This window comes from Asparagus officinalis, chromosome 4, assembly GCF_001876935.1.
Source record: "Asparagus officinalis chromosome 4, Aspof.V1, whole genome shotgun sequence".
In the NCBI taxonomy this organism is placed as follows: domain Eukaryota; kingdom Viridiplantae; phylum Streptophyta; class Magnoliopsida; order Asparagales; family Asparagaceae; genus Asparagus; species Asparagus officinalis.
In genome coordinates this window covers 1,535,680-1,562,070 of record NC_033797.1, presented here as the reverse complement: position 1 = coordinate 1,562,070, position 26,391 = coordinate 1,535,680, and the positions used below count along the sequence as shown (strand labels likewise).

Here is a 26,391-nt window from a genome sequence, read left to right as displayed (position 1 = left end):
CAAATAAAACTATTTAAGACTGAGTAAATCTCTGTCAAGTTTTGTAGATAATCTATCTCAACTTAAAAAAATTATTTAACCCCAGTGAACTTTTCTCACTTAAACCCAACCTCTCAAAACTAACATAATCAAAGTCTTATCTATTATGTGACAAGTACTTGACTTGAAAAGACCAAAATATCAATCAATCATAAAAAATTACCTTGGCTTTTGCTAGATAAAAGAGGTGATATAGAGGAAAAAAAACTGTAAATTAGTTATGATCCTTTTATTGTCGGTTGAGGGTTTCTATTTAATTAAAATTGCTTTCTTCAGTAGGGTATTTTTTTCCAAATCACATATCGAAGTAACTATGTTAAGGGGGTTTGTTGATAGAAGTGTAAAAGATTAGGGGAGTTAAGGGGGTTTGTTGATAGAAGTGTAAAAGATTAGGGGAGTTTTTATGAGATACGCTATAGTTGAGAGATGTTTTCTAAAATTGCACCAGATTAGGGGAGTTTTTATGAGATACGCTATAGTTGAGAGATGTTTTCTAAAATTGCACCAAAATTAAGAGGGGTTATCTATAACACCCCACATAATGAGGGGGTTTTGTCAAATTGAATCAGTTGAGTGGTTTTTTATAACAATCCCCATAGTTGAGAGGGTTTTTTAAAAATTAACACTTCTTTTAAATATGGCTTATTTATAATTTGTCCCTTAAAATTTTTAATAATTTAATATTAGCCCCTAAAATTTATGGGAATAACATAGAATCATTGGATATTTAAAATTAAGAAACTAATATCTAAATAACCTTTACATATTTGCTCTTATAGGCATTCTATTAAATATCGACCAATATATTGCTATATCGGGTTAAAGACTTTATCTTGGTAATATTTAATATTTTTTTTTTTAGTTTGTTGATTTTTTTGATAAATCGACCGTTATCGAAAATATGGGCGATATATCCCTTTGAAGATATCGATAAAATCATGTTTTTTTTAAATTTGATTGTGGGCTGAGGTTTGGATCGTGTTTGGGAAATAAAATCGAAACCTGCAAAACCCACAAAGGCCACAATTCTTCTCTCAAATCTCTCCACTCTAGGCTCTCCCAAATCTTAAACATATATCTTGATGCAAATTCTTATATTTAAAATTCATTAATATGTTAGATTACATATTACAATGTCATGTTATGTATGAATATTTACTCATATGACACTTAGTCTTACATACATATCCCTGGTTTTTATTACCCGATATTATGGAATTTAGTTTTTTAATATTTATTTAATGTCAAACACTTTGTAGTAGTCCTTCAAAAACCTCTTCTAAAGTTTTCTAAGTAAAGTATATAATTTTAAGAAATAATTCAAAAACTTGAGACCCATTCAAAATATGATGATTTAATTAAAATATGATGCTTTAATTTTTTCACATCTCCTCTACTATATAAATATAAGCTAAGCATCTAGCCTCATATTGTATGATGAATATTATTTGTCAATGGGATCATATATTATTGTTTATAGATAACAAAGGTTTCAATTCTTTTCTAGGCTTAACTGAACTTAAATACCTTGTAGTTTACCAAAATTATACTTATATACCTACACTTGTATCTTGATGCGTTTTTTTTTTAATTTTAGATAATGTATATTGAAGTGCTTAAATATCATAATATTTTCTAAAATTTAACGTTTGTACCTTCTGTCTTGTTATCTAAACATAAGAATGCTCTTTGTAATTTTTCTATATGAGTTTCATGGTATAATTTTAGGATAATTCTATGTTTTTTATACTTTCCATAAATACTTTATTGACATGCAATTATCTATTAATATATTATTATACATTACTAATAATTAATATGATGTAGAGTTTTATAATAACGTTGGAAGTTCTAAGGACCAAATTATGAAAACTTAAAGTGACATATAATGTAATTAATTAACAATGATAATTAATTTAGTTTAGTTAGTATTAGAATGTAATAACAAAAGAGAATATGTGTAATATAGTCATTAGAAAGTTTTTCCACAACTCCCTCTTTTAAAGGGAGTATGATATGATATGACTAGTTCTTGTGCACGTGCAATGCATGTGGTTATATATCTTTTAAATTTATTTTCTTACTATAAAATAAGTCAGATTCATTTTGAATTAAAATCTATAAACATGGATTATTACTTTTGCCATAAATTTTATTTAAACATTTAAAAAAAATATAAAATAGATTTGTGTGTAAAACTAGGATCAATATACTTTTATATACTTCCATACACAACATTATTTTTAAAATTTGTATATATCAAACTTCATGTAGCATATTTATCGGATTAAACCATCGATGTCCAATTTATTCATCCTAGTCATTAAATATAGTGTTAAGTTTAAAAAAATATAATAATATATTATTGATGTGTTAATAAAAATATAACCAAATACTTAGTATTAAGATGACTTATATAAGCTCAGCACAAAGCACATACTTTTAACAAGACTGGAAGACATCTTAATTATTGATAAACTTAAAATAAAAAATAAATACTAAAGATTAATGGTGAGTCTAGTATAATTTTATATAATAAAATCATTCACATAAGCGTATTAAAAATTTTATATGAAAATCCCTTTTAAAGGTTCCTAATTTTACTCAAAAATTAAGTTTTACTATAAAATATTCAAACAATATTATCTTTATTCATTCTTTATTCATATTTAATTGAGTTGAGATCAATCATTCTCCATCTTTAGCTTTTTCTTGGGCAATTCTACAGTAGTGCTTTCATCGTCTACATCAATTGTGATATCATATTGGTATATAATAAAGAGCTAAAGACAAGACAAGAGTCTAGAAATATATTAGGATATACTTGGATCAATCAAATTATATTATTACTCATAATTGATATGCATCAGAGACAAAATGTGTTGACAATCTTAAATTATAAAACAAACTATTTGGACCTTCTAACATAACTTTTTTAATACACGCAACCCTCAAGATTAATTTTAAAAATATCTTGGGGCCAGAATAAACACTAACAAGTTTGCAGTGGAAGATTGGGGAACGTAATACATTCTTAAGAATTATTAATCTTTACTTAATTTGTTTATAATGACAGGGTCTCATTATTACTAACTATAAGGTTTAGTACATTATTTTTTTAGTGGGCGTTCAAAGTAGACAGAGGACCCATGTTAGTCCTCATCACAATGAATGTTATACAATCTAAGTACAAAGGAAAAAAATAAGGATTGATCAATGGTGTAGTTTGTGAGGGAAAAACTCCAGCAACTTAATTTGGGTATATGGATATATTATAGATGGCATTGAGAAGGGTGGTTTTCAAAACAGTGGTGTCTATGGGTAATTAATATGGTTTTTGTTTGTGTGGTTTTCTTCATTCATTTTTGAGATATTTGTGGTCTTATGGATATATATAGTTATAGCATTGCTACTCTCTTTTGGTTTTGTGGAGGAGTTTGAGTGTAAAAAAAAAATAAATTATCTAATCCGGTTAAAGTAGGATCATATAAGTTAAGCATATACATAAGATTTATTTTAACCAACACTCATATGTAAGTATTACAATTAACATTGAGATCTAAGATACGTGTGAGATTCTCTTTGACTTTTATACAAACAATATCTATTTAAATAATAATAATATAATTAAACTTTGTGATCTGAAAAAAATCAAATATACAATATAATTAATTACTTTAAAATAATCTAATCTAATCTAATCTAATAAGAAGAAAATAAATAAAAGTGATGTGAAAATTGTTACAATTTCATAATTCATAATTTTTAAACAATCTAATATTATCTAATAAGAAGAAAATAACAAAGGCACATACCTGTTAAAAGAGATGAAAGTGCTATAAAAAATTATTGTAATTTCTGATCTTAAAAAAAGATCAAACATATAATATAGTTAATTGCTATAAAATAAAAAAATTATTGTAATTTCTGATCTTAAAAAAAGATCAAACATATAATATAGTTAATTGCTATAAAATAATCTAATCTAATCTAATAAGAAGAAAATAGATAAAAATGCTCTAAAAATTGTTGCTATTTCATATTTCATAATATTTAAACAATCTAATCTAATCTAATAAGAAAAAAATAACAAAGACACACACCTATAGAAGGAGATGAAAGTACTATGAAATTTATTGTAATTTCTTGGCTTATATATATTGATATGTGATGTTGCATGTGAGAAGATAGCATTGTAAATAAAGTTTTATTTAAATAATAATAGTATAATTAAACTTTAAAACTAATTATGCAGTACTATGAACTACTTGAATTTTAGTCGGTGAGAGATCGTCACATTATGTCCTTAGATCGTAGTCGTTTATTTTAATTTTCCTTTTTTTATAATTTGAGAACAACTTTTGTCTCTTTAATTTCTTTGATGGATTTTGCAAATATCTCGTTCACACTATGTACATTTGTAGGTCTGTACTATTTTTAGGTTCGACCTTTACGGCAAACATTATTTATCTCGTTAATTTGTTTTGTTTTTGCATATACACCCTTCATCTTGTATACATTTGTAAATTTGATATTCAATAATTTCATTAAGGTTTACATTTCAATTTAAACTATATCATTATCTTCATACTATGTATATCCAATAAGAAATCATCTATTTATCAACTCCCTATTACTTAATGGAAGGGTATTTTTGTCTACCGAAAGATTTTCTCGAACCCGCGCTTTTAAAGGGAGTATGATATGATTAAGTGCAGAACCTAATGATATATATAGCTCGTCACTGGTATACTCTTCAAATTAACTTCATGTCTAGAGGTAGATCTTAAATAAAGTTAAATAGGTAACATTCATGTTTGCTGAACGCACCACAATTTCAAAAAGGGAAAAATGCTTCCAGCCCCCAAAAGCTAAGGAAACGTGCTTCCCACCCCCAAGACTTGGTCAATGGGTGTTTTACCCCCCAAAATAAAGATTCTGTTCTTTGAGCCCCCAAAACACAAAACCCAAGAGATTAAAATATGTGAAGACCATAATATCCTTCTCTCTCTTTCTTTTTTATTAAAATATGATGAGGATTATTTTATTATTTTTATTTTCTCTCTCTCTCTTTATCATAATGTACTAAGATGATAGTTGAAATGATTGATGATGATTATTTTATTATTTTCGTTTTTTATTATTTTCGTTGTTTGTATTGAGAGATTGTTAAAGTTATGGTTTAATTGTTAAGGTTACGAGTTAATTGTTAATGTTACGGGTCAATTGTTAAGGTTATGAATCCCCCCCCTCTCTCTCTATCATGATGTTACTTTGATGATATTGAAATGATTGAAGAGGATTATTATTTTATTATTTTCGTATTTTTAGAATATTTGTTGTTAAAGATAATGATTGGTTGTAAAGGTTATGCATTGTTTGTTAAGGTTACGGGTTGGTTGTTAAGGTTACGGGTTTGTTGTTAAGGTTATGGGTTTGTTGTGTAGGTTACGGATTTGTTGTTAATGTTACGGGTTTAATTGTTAAGTTTACGTGTTTAGTCAAGGTTACGGGTTTAATTGTTACGGTTACGGTTTAATGTTAAGGTTACGAGTTTAATTGTTAAGGTTACGGGTTTAATTGTTAAGGTTACGGTTTTAATTGTTAAGGTTACGGATTTAATTGTTAAGGTTACGGTTTAATTGTTAAGGTTACGGGTTTAATTGTTAAGGTTACGGTTTAATTGTTAAGGTTACGGTTTAATTGTTAAGGTTACGGGTTTAATTGTTAAGATTACGGTTTAATTGTTAAGGTTACGGTTTAATTGTTAAGGTTACGAGTTTAATTGTTAAGGTTACGAGAGAGAGAAGGGATCCATAACCTTAACAATTGACCGGTAACCTTAACAACTAAACATGTAACCTTAACAATTAAACCCGTAACATTAACAATTAACCCGTAACCTTAACAATTAAACACGTAACCTTAACAATTAAACCCGTAACCGTAACAATAACCTTAACAATTAAACACGTAACCTTAACAATTAAACCCGTAACCGTAACAATTAAACATGTAACCGTAATAATTAAACCCGTAACCTTAACAATTAAACCCATAACCTTAACAATTAAACCGTAACCTTAACAATTAAACCGTAACCGTAACAATTAAACCCGTAACCTTAACAATTAAACCCGTAACCTTAATAATTAAACCCGTAATCTTAACAATTATTAAACACGTAACCTTAACAACAAATCCGTAACATACACAACCAACCCATAACCTTAACAACAAACCCGTAACCTTAACAACCAACCCGTAACCTTAACAAACAATACATAACCTTTACAACCAACCATTATCATTAACAACGAATATTCTAAAAATACGAAAAGAATAAAAAACGAAAAATAATAAAATAATAATCCTCTTCAATCATTTCAATATTATCAAAGTAACATCATGAGAGAGAGAGAGAGAGAAAGAAAGAGGATTCATAACCTTAACAATTAACCCGTAACATTAACAATTAACTCGTAACCTTAACAATTAACCCGTAACTTTAACAATCTCCCAATACAAACAACGAAAATAATAAAAAAAACAAAAATAATAAAATAATCATCATCAATCATTTTAACTATCATCTTAGTACATTATGATAAAGAGAGAGAGAGAAAACGAAAATAATAAAATAATCCTCATCATATTTTAATAAAAAAAGAAAGAGAGAGAGAAGGGTATTATGATCTTCACATATTTTAATCTCTTGGGTTTTGTGTTTTGGGGGCTCAGAGAACAGAATCTTTATTTTTAGGGGTAAAACACCCATTGACTAAATCTTGGAGATGGGAAGCACGTTTCCTTAGCTTTTGGGGGCTGGAAGCATTTTTTCCCTTTCAAAAAACCAAATTATCAACCTTATAAGCAATTACATAATGACTATTTTCGTTTGAAAAGTGTTGCAGGTATTTTACTCATGCTGAGATTACTGATTTCTCAGTCATGCTAGGCCATACAAACAGTTTATCGTATAACACGGGAATTTTCACTATTTACCATAAATTTGCAACACAGTGGTAAAATTTTAAGGTAAAAATTTAATGACGTATCAAACCAGAAGCACACGGAAGAAACTTTTCCATTTCCTAACCACGCCAGTCATAGCATTGATGATATTCTGGACTTACCACTAGAAGATTATTATTCCAGAAACCCATCAAAGGCAGGAAAAAAAAAGAAAATCCAGCGAACAAGCCAAGTAACAATCTATGTCCTCAAAAGATACATCATCTATCCTCAGATTCTGATTTTATTACTTTTCAGGGTGATATCTTTGAGAGCCTATGCTTGTACCGCTTCAGGACCGATATTATGTTCTCTTTTCCTTTAGGGAAGGCGATATTTGCTGCTGCTGTGCCAGCTCGACCTCTGCGTGCAGATACATAGGCTTCCGCTCCCTTAACCAACTCAAGAACACAGCTCCTGCTTGTGATCTTTAATGTGCCAGAGCTTTCCCTGTCATAACTGCATGCCTCTAGGCACTTGCAGGGAGACTGGATTTTTCTCGGCTTGCAAAAAACCGGATCAATAATTCCCTGTAATACATATACCATGTAAATATTCATGTTGCTCGAGAAAGAATAGAAGTTCTATGAGAACCATCCTGTATTTGGTATAGATCACCCTGTTGCACTCGGGTGTTCTGACTGAAGAATGTGAAAGAATTTGGAGATTTACCTGAAGACGGTTAAGGACATAAGTATATTTCCCCCAGATTTCTGGTCGGCTCTCCGTCAGTAACAACTCCAATATTCTACGAATACACCAGACGCCAAAGCTCACAACTAAACTAGCTTGCCAAATACAGCCTTTACCGCAATATGATATACTGGGAAGGAAAACAATTAGTTCCTCTTGTTCCTCAAGGGACTCATCCTTGTGTAGAAGACCCTCTGACATAGCCAAATAGTCTATCAGCTCTTCATCAAGTCCGCCATTCTGACTGAATAACCAACCTGAGCTATTCAGTCTCAAGAGCTTTCTAATGCAAAGTCGAAGAGACTGAAGAACAAGCCGTTCTGATTCTCCATATGTCAGGAATTTCTTAGGAGCACCGGATGTGCTGTGTATAATCTTGCCTCCCCAAGTCAAAGTCTCATGTGGGCAATATATATTTTTATCTACCTCGACAAAATTCACAGATGGAACGGAATTATTTTTGGACCAGAACGTCTCACGGCTCAAAATCAAGCAGTTATTGGATTCAGAACCATCTACAACTGCCAAAGAAACTGCTTCCTTGGACTTGAGCTTCAGTTTACTTTCAGTTTCTAACTCACAGCTAGGACGTGGTTCACATTCCAAACCTACCAAGATAGCTGCTCTTATGCTCTTTGCTTCTTTGGTGAGCTTCCCATGATAGTCAAATAGAAGTCCCCAGAACTCATCTAGAATAGCAGCTAGTTGTCGCTTACTTCCACGGCCAAATTCAGAGGCTGCCTCTTTACCACTGCCAATTATCATGGACTTATTAGATCCACTAATTTTAGACTCAGAAATATGAGACAAATCTTGAGGCTCAGAAGAACTAATCAGCTGATCATCTTCAGGGGGCACAACTCTTTTGAGTAATAAATTCACTCCATTAGATTGTATGATGTAAGAAGTATATGCTGTAGATGGTTTAGGGATAGGATCAGATTTATGACAACCCTCCGCAGACTTGATTTTTGTATCCAGATCTAGAGAGCTCTGACGGATTAATTTTCCAATAGGATTCCGATATCCATTGTCCAAAACCTCAACTGAACCATTTTCTTCCGTAGGCTGTGATTGCTTGGCTTGCACGTTTTGCAACTTCTCAGTAGATATTTTCACACATGGTTCATTTATTGAAGGTCTTAGTGGTGTAAAAAACAGGTATAGAGCAAAGAAAAGGGAAGCCACGGCAAGAAGAATGAAAAAAGAATAGAGGCTGGGGAAATCATTTTCCATATTTAGCCACAGGTCAACTGGTATTCTGTTGTTTCCAAATATCAACTCTGTAATGAAAATGACATTTGTCAGTAGCATCCCCGTGAAGACGATCACATAAAGAAATTCGACAATAGGAGAGATCCTGAAAGCACCCATTGTTGATTGTGACGATGATAGCTGGAAGAGAGGAATCGCAGAAGGTACCAGGAGAATAGCTGAGATAACTTGACAAAAAACAAGCAGCTGATAAATTCCCTCTGAACCAGCCCCTTGTGTAAAGTATAAAGCTGCGGAAACAGCAAAAACTTTGGCGATGATGTGTAAAACCCAAACAGGAGGTTTGATAAGGAAGAAATGATAAGCAATCACTTGTCCAACACAACCATGGGTTATAGAGGCCACAAGACTTGACAAGAGAAAAGACAGACAAAAGAGGAATGCTGCTGCTGGACTCCTAAACATCTGGAAGAAGAAAAAACTTGTCAAGATTGTGCCTTATCAGCAAGAATTTATATAACCTGTTGCACACAGTAACATGCAGATGAACAGCATAAAGTGGTGCCTGTTGCTACTAATATACTATCATCTCAAGATGAGATTCATTTTTACAAAATAGATCCATGAACCAGTATAATGATGAAAAGTTTGCTAAATTTATATGCAATCTAACATCAATAATTGATCTTTTTCTAAAAGATAAATGTTTTTTAGCTAATTATATTTTATAGAAAAATTTTGGGACCATAACTTAGTCTAGCTTGAGAAACGTATATATTAAGTTTCAACCGAATTTCTTTGCATATCATGATAGTTATTTATATCTATTTCCTCTAACCCATTTCCATAATATTGGAAGATAAAAATTACTGAAAATTTTATTTCCCCTTGAACCAAATATACAAAATACATAGTCATGAAATTCAAAAATAATAAACCACATTATAAGTTAGTATAATATACACCTAGGTAAGGTCTAATTCCTTCTAATAATTATCAAAATTAACATAACAATTTTTTTAGTTATACTGTCTTTCTAAAATAAATTTGGTCTAGATAAGGAAGCACATTTATTTAGTTTTAACTCTGCTTACTAGAAACATGATAGCATACCATACCTAACACAACCAGAAATACCTAAATTATGATCAATGACAATAACAAATTAATGGCAATAACTTTAGAAAGACAAATTTTATTTAAAATATGATTTCTTGCTCAAACTAAAGGTAGCTAAAAAAAGTGCATTAACAATTCCAAAAATAAGACAAAAAACTATTTTGAGTAATCTACTTTTAGTTTGGAATTCATTAAACTGCAGAAACAATCTAACAGTTTAAGATCTCTCTTCTTATAGATCTAGGTGCAACGTTTTAAAGGAAAATTATCAGATTTGATTTGTGACTAACCAATATTCACATATTTGACATAGAAGCTACCTCGGGCTAAGAACCGTGATAGAGTTGTTTGTGTGCTTTGTTTGTGACACTCATCCATAATGCATAGAAAATAATTTTAATAGCACAGCAATGGAAAAAGTTTAAGTACATATCAGAACTTATTCCATGCATTAGCCTTGACAAAGTGCACCTTACTTTAAGTAAATTAGTGTTGCACCAAATGTTCTACAGACATGCAAGATATTGTATTCTGACAAGCATGGATACATCACTTTCAGCAAGCATGACATTAGAAATTGGAAGAACAATCAAACCTTATGAATCTTCTTTCTATCAGGTACGCTAGAGAAAGCATGCACAAAAGTTGTAATATATAAAAATGCAACGAGTTATGCAGTTTAGTTGTACCGCTCTTACCTCCATGAGAACCAGAGATTTCATTACATAAGAAAGCAAGTACAAGAGATTAGACGCACATTTATGTTCCATCTAGATCGCTATACGATCCCTTATGAAAGAATCTTCAATCCTTCGCTTGATCTTTAAAGAAACATAACTCTATGTCCATAGAATTCCTCTCTCCAAATACCTACATGAAACTTTAATACTTGATGGAATCCATAAAAATCCTCTCTCCAAATACCTGATGGAAGGCTCCTCACCTAGAATTCCTCTATAAAACTTAAATACTTGATGGAAGGCTCCTCATCTTCCTCCTCTTTTCTTGCCACCATGGAAGACTCCTTATGGAAGATGTTTTTCCCAAGATCACTCTAAGAAATTCTAGGTGAGAACACACCCATTTTACAAACCCTTAATCAATAGCCACAAATAAGACCGCAAGAATTTAGATTTAATGACGAACTTGGAATTTGGGGTTTGGCCTGATTTACCAGCCAGATGAGTGATCAGATGACTGGTTAGTCATCTGACTGAAAAAGAAAAGCATAATCAACGAGTGAGTAGGCTCGAGTTATATTTCAAACAAAGAAGACTACACTTGATATTTGGGTGCAAGTATATTTAACGAAAATCATATGTACCGAAACCCTCTTTAATAGCAGCCAACACAAGATAAGAAATGAAACCCTCTTTAATAGCAGCCAGCACAAGATAAGAAATGAAGGTGCATCTAGGAGCTTAAGACAAGAATCAAAAAAGGGGGAAATGTTTATGTACCTATCTTTTTCAAATTTTTTTCTCTTACCCCTCTTCTAATTTTCTTCATTATTTAGTACTCTTTTATTATTTTATCAACTTTTGTTCATTCTGAAGTAACAAGCGTTAACCTCAAAAGTAGATTTCGCATTTAGACTGGTTTGTGCATAAATGTGGGCATGGTAGTATCTTCAAAGGAAAGCATTCCCTTCTCCTCTTACAATAGGTGGAAGTTGTAAATAAAAACTTCAATTCTACCGTAACTAAAAAAAGTTTTAATCCTACCTATCTCTTTATCTATTCATGTACTCCATCCTTTCTTTAGTCTACTTCTATGCATGAATGCTTTTGCCTAAAAAGTGAAAGTCCACCCAAGACAAGAATAATAGAGGCAGACCTATGTTTGTCCTTGCAAGAACTTCATCCTATGAAACTTTCTCTGATCATCCCACTGCGGGGAAATAGACCGGGGTAACAACTTCCTATTTTGAGTCACTTGCTTTCCTTTTATGTTCATTATTCTGTCATCAATGCCTCAAAGGGGGTCAGAAACCTAAGAGAATGGGTGTTAACGTTTTATGCCATTATGGCAATGTAAAAAAATAATCTTGACATGCATCATAGAACTTATAACATGCCATATCGATGATATAAAGGCCGACCCGGTTTGAGGAAGAGAGACCACTAGAAGTGTTGTTGCTCACCTAGTCAAACTGAAAGTCCAAGGAACCATAGGGTCTAATACCATTTCTTGAGAATCAGTAGATGCATTAGAGTGGTATGTTAATTAGTTCAATCACTTATGGGAAGTTTGTATAATTGTTTCCCTATAAATAAATGATACATAACCATCCGACTTTGGTACGAGCCAATTTGGTTCCATTTTATGTACCATCTTTGCTCCAAATTTTTATCATGAGAATTATAGGATTTTGGATGGAACAAGTGTCATGCATGACGAGATGACTGCTTTGCGTCAGAATTAGACATGAAAATCCGTTGGGTTACAAAGGCCTGCATACAGAGATGTATAGGTTAATCTAATTGGACCCAAATTGATTGAAAATGATTTAACCATACTGGATTAAGTTACCATCATACACAACTTCATATGCACTCCACCTTTTAGCCCTAACGCGTACTAACAGACTCTTGAAACAAAGGTCAGTCGAGCCATGGAATCTAACACTAATTTGTTGGGCTGCAAAGGCCCACAAATGGGGATGAGCTAGGTTAATCTACTTGATCAAATATCATTCCCTTGAGTCTCAGTCTCTCAGCATTGCTCATCCCTAACACTAGTTTGGTCCTGTCATTTTGCACACCTTCATTTAATCCCCACCATTATACGCACGAAATCCTTCTAAAAATCAATTTGATCAACTTACTAGATTGGAGAGAAGAATTCTTCTTGAGAATTCTTGATGGTACAACAACATCTTCCATTTAAACCTATCTTGATATAATGACCCTAGGGTTCTAAACTTAGTATGTCACAGAAAAGTCTTTCTTAACATTATATCTGGAAATTCAGATCCTTAGCTTAAGGTATCTCTAAGTTAATATGACAGTTAAGAAAGGTCATAAGCAATGTGATGGATTGGATTAATTTATGATAAGAAAAACAGGCATGATCAGGAATAGATGAACTGATGAAGCATATATCTCCCGGCCCTGGAAATCGGATCCACTAAGTTGGGTATAATGTTGGTGCGTAGATTTGTAACTATGCACAAAAAGAGTTTAATGATAAATGATAATGTATAAAGAAAACTGAGCACACAAGAAAAGTTTAATGAAAATGCATTAGAAACTAGGTTGAACTATCAATAACATGAGACAAAGCAAAAATAAAAATAAAAATAAAAATAAAATAATAGTAATAATAATAAAATCCTGCAAAAAGACCGTGAAAAGTATGCGGCTTGAGTACATTGAATATCGTTGTTTCCCTTCTTTTATTACATGAAATATGCAACAAAAGACAGATTTAAATGAACATCAAAAACCCATTGGTAAATGGAGTTAACCTGGTTCATCAACCAAAAAGCATCCAGGAAAGTAGGCAGAAAGCTATAACTGTTGAATACAGAAGCTGCCTACAAAAGTAAAAAGATGGGTCTGAAGCACCACACTCATACTGGCATCTAACTGTTTCCTTTGTAGCTGCACCAAATTAACAAAATGTCAGATATTAAAAAGAAATGGTGTGAGATTTGTTAAAGAAGTTAGTCCCACTGGCAATAAGTTATCAGAACACAAAAATAAGTCATATATGTACATTAAAAAAAAATCTCTAGAGAGACATTTAGACATGGAACCAAGTGTTTGAATAAACAAGGTCAAAATGGCTACTAGCTCCTTTATTTACTCTTGATCCATTTAACACATAATGATTCTTATCCAAGTATTTTCTATTTATTAAACAAGGAGATGAAGAACAAGGACAAAGTTGAAAGAATGTGTATATCCCAAACATATATATGTTTAAAAACCCCTAAATCAATTATCCAGTTTCTAGGGGCAAGGATGAGAGGCAGGTGGTAACTAAGGAATAAAATAGCACCAAGTCATTTTGAAACTGCTGAAACATCTCTACGTATGTTTCAAACAAATGTACACTCCTAGAACATGAGAACTTCTCTGGTGCAAATGTTAAGTGTAAATACCAATATGTATCTTCCAAAAATGTGACTTTGGTATGCCCTTCCTCTTTACAGTAACAGTAGATCTGCTTTTTTACCAACTCCTGCTACTACTCCTTGCTACAAGCGTTGGGAATCTTATTGATAGTAACGATTCGTGTTTTGCATAGAGAACCTACTCAAATATATATGATATACAGCAGAATAATTGTGTGAGAGTTTGTTGTGCACACGCACACGTGTTTGTGTGTTGCATAAAAAACATGAAAGCTGAAAAGCAAATATTAATAGAATGTGCAAATGAAAACCAATTGTAAATTTCTTTTTCTTTTTTTTCCGCTGAAGAATATTAAAAAAAAAAAGGCAAGGCATGAAGATCATAAAACACATGACCAGAAAAAAAAAATATTTCAGGTACCTGTATAATATAAGGTTGAATGTAGAAATTGTGAGGTACTATCTGTGCACCAAGAAGAGCCATTACTGTATGAGCATTCTTCAAATTCACATCTGAGTATGCCTTATGTGGGGAAAATGAAGTTTCCAGCTGAATAAGGTGCACTCCAAGCACATAAAAGAGCGATGAGAAGATTGCTATGCTAACATGTAGCACCTTCAAATTGTGATATCCCTTTATACAAAATAAAAAAGCACCAACATTACGGATTTACAGTGGGTACACTCTGCCTATGTGCCTATATGTTACATGCTGATAACAATAATTCAGTACTTCTGTTTGCATATGTATAAGTGGGGGTATTGGTTATGAGCCGTCACCTCATTTAGCTAAATAAGCTACCAAAAAAGAAAGTGGTGAGATCCACCTAACTCAATGTGACAAGCAAGGTGGGCCTGACCAGCCACCACTATTATATCTCTTGACAGCTATTTAGTAAAATGAGTTGTCAACTAATACCCACTATGCATGCATGTATCTATACACAAGCACATGCATGCGCGCGCACGTATACACACATGTACACATTACACACACACATGAATGTGCATCTGTACCAATTAAAATATTTATACATTTGCATGTAGAAAATAGTATACAGATGGTATGTACATAGTTACATATATAAGGACACCTTACCAAGGAGAAGACGAAGATAGGAAGCACAACAGAAAGAATGGATGCTAAAGAGGTGCAAGTGAATAAATCCATCTCAAACAACACGTGAAACCCATATGCAACACTTAGAATCTGCAATACCCATGAAATGACTTCAACATTTGCAAACCATGATAAGTAGAAGGACAAAGTGATCAAATCCTCCCTTAAAGTATCGGGAAACTCTCAACTTCCCCCATGAAATAACAATTTGTCTATTTCACCCCTTAAATATGTGTATGTGCCCAATCTGATCATTTTCTTAGCCTAAAATCAAATATTTAACAAATTGATGACGTGACTTTTTTTGCATTTCATGTATTTTCTGCAATTCCAAAAATGATTATGCAATTCAAAAAAGGGATAAAGTGTAAAAAAATTGGCGAAAAGTAGTTCAAAAATTTTTATGGGTTGCGGGAAAAGGAGACAAGCTAATAAAAGCCATGAGGAAATGCAACAAATAAAAAACACTGTCATGTCATTGATCTATTAAATAAATGACTGTGGGCTCATAAAATGGTGACATTGGCACATACACATAGTTTAAGAGGGAATAGGTAAATTGATACTTTAGGGGGGGAGTTGAGAGTTCACCAATACCTTAAGGAGGAGTTAGTAATTTTGTTCTAAAGAGAATAAGAACCTAATTGCTCAGGGTCTGTTCAGGATGAAAATATGATGGACAAATTTTACTCAAATAATTAGATAACGCATATCAACTACCTTTGTCACATCTGATGCAATCATCGAAAGCTCAATTGCAGTCCCTAGAAGAACAAAACTCAGCCTAGAATATTGCTCACTGCAAACCTTTTGAAACACAAACAGAGAAAAGTCAAAAACAGCTATTATCAACTATGACAAGAGGATGTGCTACATATGCATGCAAATGTATGCATACACAGAGACTTATATGAAGAGAACAAACTAGGTAGCTTACTATGCACTTAGTACATCATTCTGAGTGATCATAATTTAATGCTAATGCATAAGCAATAATAGAAAAGAAAGATTAGAGGCTTGGGTATCTTTAATCCATCATTATTCGATACATAGTTCCGAGGATTAAAACAATTCCATTTTAAAATGAGCAATAAAGTATGACACATATGAATCTCATTAATCCATTGGAAAATACCCTTGCGACTACCCTCCCCTGCCGCGTGGGGGCAGGGGGTGGTGTAAAAGGAAAATGGTACCTGTGCAAGGTCCTTTCCAGTGACAAGAGAGATGTAACTTGCTAGGCATTGCAACAGAACAGCAGTACAATTGTAGAAAAGCAGTAGCAGTAAGCCAAGTCCAAAACATGATCCCCCTTCTATAGCCGCTACCAACTTCCCAAGGTCGACATATTCCATAAACAACAGAAGTGCAACTTGAAAGGCAGAAGACTGAGGTACCAGACTGTCCATCTGGTTAATAATCAAAATGTTAGTTTCAAAGTATTAAAGGCTAGCAAAAAAAATGTAAGTCATTCAATACTATAACATATTAAGCATATGCCTTGTTTCTGTGCTAATGATCCCAACAACCAGCAGAGCAAGGGAATTCAAGTCTTCCCCAAAAAGTAATACCTCCTGAAAAAAAGAAAGGGAAATGTGCCTCTCAACAGCTCATTCATCAATATCATGCCATGCCAGATATAAACAGTTTCTGAAAAAGAGTATAATCCTGCACTAGATGAAAATGTAACAATGAAAAAATATTTACTTTACAATATGCTCTCTGAGATGTAAACACTGACAAACCCCTTCAATCAAAGGATTAATTCTGGACCTCTTCTTTCTTTCTAGTAGTTTGAAAATAATCTGAACTAAACATGTCAAAAATTGTGATCGTACAATCACAAGGAGACCAAAGAATAAGGGATGTGTTGCCAATGAACAAACTTCTAACCATCCCTCATGCTAGTTATACTTAACTGCCTAACTTAATATATGTTATCCCAGACTATTAAAAATAAATAGATGGAAATGTAAGAACATTCATAAAAGATTACTCCTATTACAGTTAAATAGCCTTGAGGGTGCAAAGATAATACGGGTTACAATAGCTCACAGTACTAAGCTCACTTCTTACATGTTATTAAACCAGAAATATACTATTATTGACCAGATGGCTAAATATACTGTGTCATGAGTCAGATAGTGTGTGTGTGTGTGTGTGTGTGTGTGTGTGTGTGTGTGTGTGTGTGTGTGTGTGTATATATATATTCAAGAGATATTTTTGCAAGCTGAACAACGAACAACAGAATAAACAACTGAAAGATGGCCAGCTATATTTTATGGTTAAAAAAACTAAGCAATTGAAAGAACATGTCTACAAGAATGAGCAATGTTTAAATAAAAATGTTCAGATGGTGAGTAGACATATGCTGAAATATAGGACAGAAAACCAGTGAAACAATATGAAGTTGGAGACAATAAAACGTGTTAGGAGAATATGTACTTTTTCTGTAGCTAATTGGCTCCTTTTATTAGGAATAAACAAATCCTTTTGACAATTGGCAAGTTGCTAGGAAACAAATGGGTCTAGTGTGACCTTATTTTAGAGCATGACAAGTATCATACTAGTATAAGATTGCTAGACTAGAACATGGTTTTTTAGACCTCACTTATGAGGTTCAAAACTTGCACTTGGTTGAATACTTGAGTTTTTTTAATTCTTTTATTTTTTTTGCAATGGGTAAGGTTGCATTTTGTTCTCTTAAATTGATGTCTCCTTCAATTTCAATCTCAATCTTGATCTTATTTCTTGAATTGATCTTGATTTTGATTATGATACTTAATCTCTTTCTCTACCATGAATTCTCTATTTTCTCAAAAAAAATCCCTCTCACACCCCTCTAATTTTCTTGGGTAACATGGCTATGAACCAAATGGGTCCACCATATTGTGTTTCTAGACCAATACTATGAGAAGTGTCTGTATTTCTTCTCATAATCTTTTTCAAAAAGTTATATATGCTAACTCCAAACTATTTAAATTATAAATGCTTTATTGTTGAAGGGAGTGATATTTGTGGTGTTGCTCTGTCCTTTATATAGTTTAACAACTATATACTTATAAACCTCATCCTCTAGCAAGATAAATCACAATTAACAACAAATGCAAGGGACAAGGATATGTTAACCTTTCATGCAAACATATTGTGGTTGCCTCATAAGAAAATTGTCACTTTCCAAGTGTTCTCGTGCTAGTTTTTAATTCATCATAAAGCCTTAATGACATTGATATAATTACACCCAGTATTCCTTGATGTAAGACAAATATACTCCAATACCAAAAACAAGTGTATATGTGTACTTGTGCGTGCATGCACATTTGTGTTATTAAGATTTTCATTTGTATTCACAGATTATTGAAACACTAAGGACACATGAGATGAATGGAGCATTTCTATTGGTGGCAATATGAGAAAAGGGTCAAAGTAAGTTTTGAAAATATGTACAATATGTGTAGGACTAAACTTGATGACTTACCATGTAATTTTTCCCCCCAAAACCACAATGTTCACTTTTTAAGAAAATCCATCAAAAATATGTCCAATATATAAAGTAAGTTTTGAAAATATGTACAATATGTGTAGGACTAAACTTGATGACTTACCATGTATTTTTTTTCCAAAACCACAATGTTGATTTTTAAAGAAAATCCATCAAAAAATATATCCAATACATACCTTTTTTAAATCTCTAGTAAAATCAAACTAAATTATGTTGGTTGCAGTGTCATTATTACAACAAAAATAGCATCAAACTAAATTTGCAATGCATTTCGTAATAAAATTGGAGAACTAAGTCTTGACTCATTTAGGAATTACAAATCTCTAGTAAAATCAAACTAAATTATGCTGGTTGCAGTGTCATTATTGCAACAAAAATAGCATCAAACTAAATTTGCAATGCATTTCGTAATAAAATTGGAGAAATAAGTCTTGACTCATTTAGGAATTACAAAATATTAATGACCCCTTTAGCAATTATATTCCAAGGTTTGACTTTGAACTGTGGATGGGCTAGACTTAAGATAGCAACAGAACTGGACAAAATGTTTGGATAAATGAGGTAGAAGAAAAGAGAGGCAAATCATATGATTGAAGTTGGTCCTGAAATTCCTAAAGTTGACTAGAGTTTTGATTGGTTCCCTAGGATCAGAGGACGAACGTGATGAGAAATGACTCTCAAAGCTTCATTGCTGGGAATTTATTCTAAAACCTGACTGTCTCTTTTTTAGTACATAAGTTCAAAAAAGTATGGACAACTGGCATGGTTTTGAGCAGTTCATTGAATGACACAGATGGTGATCCCATGAACGAATGATGGAAGACATCAATTTAAGGGTTTTGGATCCGCAGAGTACTCACTTTTCTTTTGTATTTGAATATTTGATTAGCATCAACATGACCTGTATGCCTAATGACGAGGTTGCCATAATAGGTAATCAAAATAGGGAAGCAAGTTGGCCCTCTTCGGAATAAACAATCTTCGATGATGACCTTTTAGGCATTAGAATCCTAGAATCTTGGCATGTTTAGGCTATAATTTAGTGTTGCATAGAAATTAGGCAAAAATGTTTTGACAGGTCGAGGTGGGGGGAAAATGAAAAAGAGAAGGCAATCATACGAATGCAGTTGGTTCTGACATTCAGCCAAATAAGCTGACTAGACAGTAGACATGATGAGGGCAACTCCATATAACTACTTTGCTTGATATCGAGGATTTGTATCCAAACTCATCTATGGCACCTTGCAGTTTGTGAGCTCCAATATACAAATATGCCTAGGGTCCTCCTTGCATTATTGAAATAGCTGAGGCCATGAAACGAATGATGGCATTTCAAAAATTCAAGCCTTGAGCTTGAACAGGATAGGAGACTTCAAATAATAATTCCAGGGTGTTAATAAAAAGCTCAAGGTTTTAAATAATAATCTTAAAATCTAGATTAATTAATCCAACATTTAACAGATATTAGTTAATCATAATTCATCACATACCTCAAGAACAAAGACCCATGTCGACACAACTCAAATTACAAGATAAGCAAGAATAAGCCCAACAAAATAATCAGACAGAAATAACTTGTATGGATTAAAAAGTACCTTCGCTGGGTTTTTCCCCCTCTTGGGTTTTGCTCAGTTTTCCTCTTCCTTCTTCCTCTGTTCCTTTTAATTTGTGCCCGAACCCTGCAGTTTCCGTTTAGGGTAACTGAGTATCGCAGTCTCTCCCGCATACTGCTCATTTATTCACCAATTTTCTCTCTCTTTGGACAAGGGGGAGGATCTAGCCCTGGGGTTTTATTTCCTTCCTTCCATGGCTCTCTGACTCCCCCTCAAATGCCAATTATTTGTTGCTCAAGGGCTTTTCTGAAAAAATAAGCGTGGATTCATGCACCCGGAGCTCAAATATGAAATGAATGGCTGTCTGTATTTATAAGGAAACTCAATAGTGTAACTCAATTACAACTTTGTGAATTTTTTGAGAGAATAATTTCGATAATTTCTATCTACGACACAGATTATCCGGATGCTTTTTCTTTTTCTTTTTCACCCACTTCTCTTATTCCAATTTTAAAAATTAATTTTAGCTAAAAATCTATAGTCATCTAGTATTAATCCTAACTCTTATTTTAAACTCATCACTGTTTTTAACATGATGTTAAATTATACTCACATATTAGTAGCGTTAACATACGCAACCTATGAATAGTATAGTCACACCATTGTACGTTTTATGGTGTTCACATTTGCCAAAATGCAACTCATTGCCAAGTAACGGATAGATGTACTGCATGTTATGCCCCAATCAAGTTGGCGGCCAGAGACCAACAGGGACTACAATTCAGCCGACTTGTCGAGTCGACATTCCTTCATGTCGACTCGAAAGGCGGTACTTGTCGTCCCCTTTTGTCGAATACGACTCACCACGAGCCACTCGACCATTTGCCAAAGTGCAACCCATTTGCTGGATGCCCCGCGAGGATGACTCGAAAGGCGTTACTTCTAGGCGAAGTTAAAGGATAACTTCTGCCTCGAGCATCTCCTACTGGCAACATGTATGCATCGCATTTAATGCATGACAGACGCATCATGCCTCTAGCCCCGATAGCATTCATGACTCATCGGACCACGCAGGCACTGCCATATGTCCCCAATCACTTCCTATTTAATGCTGAGATGATCGCTCATCCAGTCACCAGTCGACACCTGTAAAGTAGGTGCTGACTCAGCCGCCAGCCCACACTTCGCCACCGCCATCCTGCAGTCAGCCGAAGTAACTGATCTACTCTTATACCCTAGGTATAAATACCTATATTATTCCATCTTTAATGGGGTTGAATCTAATCGGTTCAAAAATTTGATCTTTAAGCAGATATACTGTACACACAAGAACGTACATAGTTCTTTACCTTTCCTCACTCAAACTCACCAGCTAACTTGATCGTCGGAGGATCCACTGGAGAACCAAACTCCGTCCTCTCACGAGTTTCTAATTGTGCAGATTTATCAATCCCACTCAAAGAACCAGACATAAAGTCAGGGAAGAAAGCGCCCCCTCATCAATACTCAACAACACCATCCAATCACGGATATAACTGATTGTGTAATCACTAGTACATCAACAGTTTGGCACCCACCGTGGGGCGAAAGACCTAGTCGACTTCAGCAAGTCCTAGGCACGGCCTTAGGGTTGTAAAAGACATAGTCGACTTTGTAAATCCTAAGCGCAACCTCCAGGTTGTCCAAGCATCAGGCATCTACGTAAGTCCTGGGAACCCAACTCTCAGATTGTCATTCTGCCAAAAACCCCTTGGTGCCATCATGGATAAACCCAATGCATGAAGTTCAATTGTTCGGTCATCTTCGACAAAAAAGATAGACACTTCAACTTGCTAATTCTCGTCGGCAAAAGACCCGAACATTTGCCAGTAAAAGGCGTAGAATGGTCCAGTCATCTCAACCATCGGGTCGTCTCAATACGATCGGCTCACTACAGTCAACACTTAGTTCTCTCAGTCAGAACAAAGCAACAAGCTAGCGAAGCAAAAATAAGGACTAATTGGAAGCATACTCTAGTATAAGAGCAAAATTGATCTTTATTCCAACAAAGTTTTATTACAAGCTTTATTACAGTATCCATGTCTATTTACAACAAGGCATGTCGATAGTTACAAAAAAAAGAAGATAGTTACAAAAAAAAGAAGATAGATATAAGCCATTAGATCTCTCGGCCAGATCCGGGAGTCGGGCTTAGGAGGTCCTTGGCGGCAGCAGAGTCCCCAGGAGCTTCAGCAGCGGGAGCAGTAGAATCAGTAGGGGCTTTGGCAGCAACAGTAGAAGAGGAAGCGGGAGGGTCTTCATCAAGATCATCCCCTGACTCATCGTCATCACCGTCGTCTGCCTTGCAAGCCAATGCCACCTCAGTTTTACCCAAGGGACCATGGCGCCACTCATTGACTATCCTCGCCCTATGTTTCTCCCAGTCCAAGCGAGCTAAACGATCCTCCAAGTCCTTGACAATCATCGCGGATGCATGATGGGTCGACCACTCCTTCTTAAGGTCTCTCCTCAGCTACTTGGCTGAGAGACGACTCGACCGAACGTCCTCCTCGGCCACCACTTTGAGGCGTCTCTCAGACTTGTAGTCAGCCGGTCGTGTGACGCCCCTGGGTTCACTCAAGGCTGCAGTCCAAGGTGAAACCAAGAATGTCAAACCTGCTATGCACCACACCGTGCAACAACAAGTTTCACCATCACAATTAACATCTATCTAGTAGAATCAATAACAGGTGTAGGTACAAAAGCAAGTAAAAGATAATACATGAAGGGCTGATGAAATAATAGTGGTTCAAATAAATATCTCGTCACCCAACAAATAAAAATACATAGTCAATGTCTGAATAAATAAACTGGAGTGGTCAACAAGTCTCAAATACAAATATCTGACGAGAATGAAAGAAGGCACACAGCCTTTACAACTTCTAAAACAATACTCTCAAATGTCTAACAAAATCTATAGTGGAGCTCCAACATAAACATAACATACAGCTAAACACTAAAGTGTGTCGCCATCAACCTGCGACTCTCCGGGCTCCTGGCTCGTGACCTGAAAGGGGGAGGGACAACGAGCGTCAAAGCGCTAGCGAGCAACATCACAATCAACCCCAAGGGAAAAGGGCTCGTTGTATAAGAAAATACAAATAATATATATAATGGATCTAAAATCATTGACCCTACTAAAGAGGGTTTTAGTGTTTAGAAATTGTTACTAACACGAGCATAGGTACGTCGAGCGAGAATAATCCAAACAAGGAAACCCTCATTCATATACTTGTATCTCAAATCGTAAATCTCTAAACACCAAACCCGAGGTTCTAGTACAGAAACAATAAATCAAGAAATACAGTTAACTCAAACAAATTACAGTGCTATACCATGACTAGCTATAATGTCATTTTATTACTTGCATAAGTGTCATGTCAACATCATGTCGTGAACTTCTGTGAAGAAGTCATATGCAGGGTTAAGAGATATGTCAGATGCAGGAACTAAATACTGTGGTTTCCAAACACATGGAATAAGTGGTTAAATGTCCAACACGAGGACTGAAATGGATTATAGTCCACCACGAGGACTTTCTATGGATTATAGTCCAACACGAGGACTGTGCAACTGAGAAGTGTATGCAGATAGATATACACAATCTAAACTTTCATGCATCTCGGTGTACATGTCTAAACTTATGTCAAAAGTCAATCCCCATGAACAGATAAATCATTGACATGAATAAGCTAGGGTCAGGTTATCGAGGCGACCCCGAAAGACAACTCAAACAGATGAAGAATCTGTAAAAACAGCTCGTCAGTCGACTGATTGTGTCGACTGACGACGTCAGTCGACTCATTGTCGACTGATGAAGGCTCAGGCAGCATAGCCTCAGCTCACCAGTCGATTGACCAGTCGACCGAGAAGCTGAGAAAACACAACCAGCTGTCAGTCGACTGATCAGTCGACTGATGACTGGAAATATGCCCGTCGGTCGACGGATCAGTCGACCGATGGCCTGCAGAAACTCTGCTCAGGTTGATTTTCATCTCAAACTTTATCTAAACACATCCCATCAATTCCAAGCATAACCATACGTATTTTAACATGTATGGACTAACTGAAACATAACTATCATGTACAAATACATAAATAAAACTCTAAACATATGTATTTATGTATTTAAAAACATTTTTCAAAAACAAAACCCATGTTAATCTCTTGTAAAACATTTCAGATCTGGATTTTAAATTTACCAAACATTAGTAGGTTATTCATCAACTGAAAATGCACATCTTCATGTTATATGCAACAAAATATAATCTTTGTACACAAATACGTTTTAGGCCAAAGAGATCTCAATAAAAACCATTTGAAACGTTTAAAAAGAATGGGACAAGGTTGGGCGAGATGTTACTCGCCTCTGAGGTGATGAAGGACTCCTGATTCTGAGGGGAGTGATTCCTTACGCTGCAAATTGAAAATCCCGCCGAAATATCCTCCGATTTCTTCCCCAAACAACCAAGAACAAGGCTAGGGTTTGAGAGAGGAGAGAGGGGGCTAGGTTTTCTCTGGTCTGAAGTTCTAAGGGTGAGTTCGGGTGAGAAAGGATATATACCAACAGTTAAACCCGACCCAAACCGAAACAAAACAAAAACAGACCGCGAAACCTGTAAAAACTGGAAATCAGCATATCAGTCGACTGATGTGTCGACCGATAACATCAGTCGACTGAGTGTCGCTGATCTGGAAATTCCAGTTTGTGCATGTTTTGCTAATTTGCAAACTCCAACACACAAAGCTCTACCACCCATACCCTCATATCATTTTCAAAATATACTTGCTATCATGCACATCAATGACCTCAAGCTATTTATCATAAAAGAATTATTTATTTACTAATAATTTATATATATTCATATAAAAATTACGGGGTTCTACATTTCTTCCCTTAGAAGAATTCGTCCTCGAAATTCGGAAACTATATGCATCTCACAATCATGAACTTCCAAATAAACATATAGAGAGATTTATACTTAACCGATCTAAATGGTAACACTCCGCTCAAACCTTAATCTAGTGAACTAGTACATCGGGTGAAAATCCAAACATGGAACCCCCATATATATACCGTGTGTTCCGAAGATAAGAATTAAGCGAGAATATTCCATACTAGTGTTAAATGCCAAATATAACCAAATGTCCAAATATCATATAAGATACATATCATAAGGTACTTGTCAGAAGATTTATTTACCTGATCAAACAAATGTGGGTAGTCGCGTCGCATGTCCTCTCTCGCGCTCATGAGAGCTTCCTCAACTCCACTTCGGTTCCATTTGAACTTTCACCAATGGAATCACCTTGTTCCTGAGTCTCTTGTCCTCTCTAGGCAAGTATAGACACTGGGATCTCAATAGTAGTCAAATCATCTCGGAAGCTCAATCCCGGTGCATCCAACACTGCTGCTGCTCCTCATTCATGCAAGTGCTTTCTTGACATAGAGATATGGAATACATTGTGTACACTAGACATAGATGGCTGGAAGATCTAGTCTGTATGACACGCTCCAATGCGCTCCAAATCCTGAAAGGTCAATATATCTGCGCAAGCTTCCTCGCCTCCCGAATCGCTGTACGCTTTCATAGGCGATACCTTCAGCATAACTAAAATCCCAATCTGAAACTCTAGGGTCGTTCTTCCTCCTTATCGGCCATAACTCTTCTGCCGGCTCTGAGCGCTAGAATCCGCTCTTCTGATCAATGCTACCTTCCTCGGTATCTGGCCTCACAAACTCTGGCCCAAGCATCAAGCTGTCCTCTGGCTCTGCCACATATCGGTGATCTACAGGGTCTCCTGTACAATGCCTCATACGGAGCCATCCCGATCGTCGCTTGAATAACTGTTGTATAAGCGAATTCTACAATGGAATATGATCCTCCCAGCTGCCTTGGGAAGTCAATGACACATGCCCGCGAACATGTCCTCCAACACCTGATTCACCCTCTCCGTCTGACCATCTCCGTCTGTGGGTGAAAGACACTGCTATATAGATAGCTTGCTGCAAATG

At 34.8% G+C, this 26,391-nt stretch overlaps 2 protein-coding genes across 2 annotated transcripts; both read right to left on the bottom strand.

The window, feature by feature from the left end:
• Positions 7,095-13,612, bottom strand: LOC109836315 (protein ETHYLENE-INSENSITIVE 2-like). The gene is made up of 3 exons (XM_020404175.1): positions 13,550-13,612; positions 7,726-9,426; positions 7,095-7,583 (listed from the first exon to the last, which is right to left on the bottom strand). The coding sequence occupies exons 1-3, from the start codon at positions 13,556-13,558 to the stop codon at positions 7,308-7,310; spliced, it is 1,986 nt and encodes a 661-aa protein (XP_020259764.1). The 5' UTR covers positions 13,559-13,612; the 3' UTR covers positions 7,095-7,307.
• On the bottom strand, positions 13,593-20,685 carry LOC109836205 (protein ETHYLENE-INSENSITIVE 2-like). The gene is made up of 6 exons (XM_020404074.1): positions 20,379-20,685; positions 16,478-16,690; positions 16,002-16,088; positions 15,261-15,371; positions 14,583-14,795; positions 13,593-13,685 (listed from the first exon to the last, which is right to left on the bottom strand). The coding sequence occupies exons 2-6, from the start codon at positions 16,688-16,690 to the stop codon at positions 13,593-13,595; spliced, it is 717 nt and encodes a 238-aa protein (XP_020259663.1). The 5' UTR covers positions 20,379-20,685.

Coding starts and splice junctions, on each gene's coding strand:
- LOC109836315 (XM_020404175.1), bottom strand. Junction 7,584..7,725: donor ATGTCCTTAACCGTCTTCAG/GTAAATCTCCAA, acceptor TATGTATTACAG/GGAATTATTGATCCGGTTTT.
- LOC109836205 (XM_020404074.1), bottom strand. CDS start 16,690: ATGGACAGTCTGGTACCTCAGTCTTCTGCCTTTCAAGTTGCACTTCTG. Junction 15,372..16,001: donor TTGCATCAGATGTGACAAAG/GTAGTTGATATG, acceptor TGGGTATTGCAG/ATTCTAAGTGTTGCATATGG. Junction 13,686..14,582: donor TTCAACCTTATATTATACAG/GTACCTGAAATA, acceptor AATTTGGTGCAG/CTACAAAGGAAACAGTTAGA.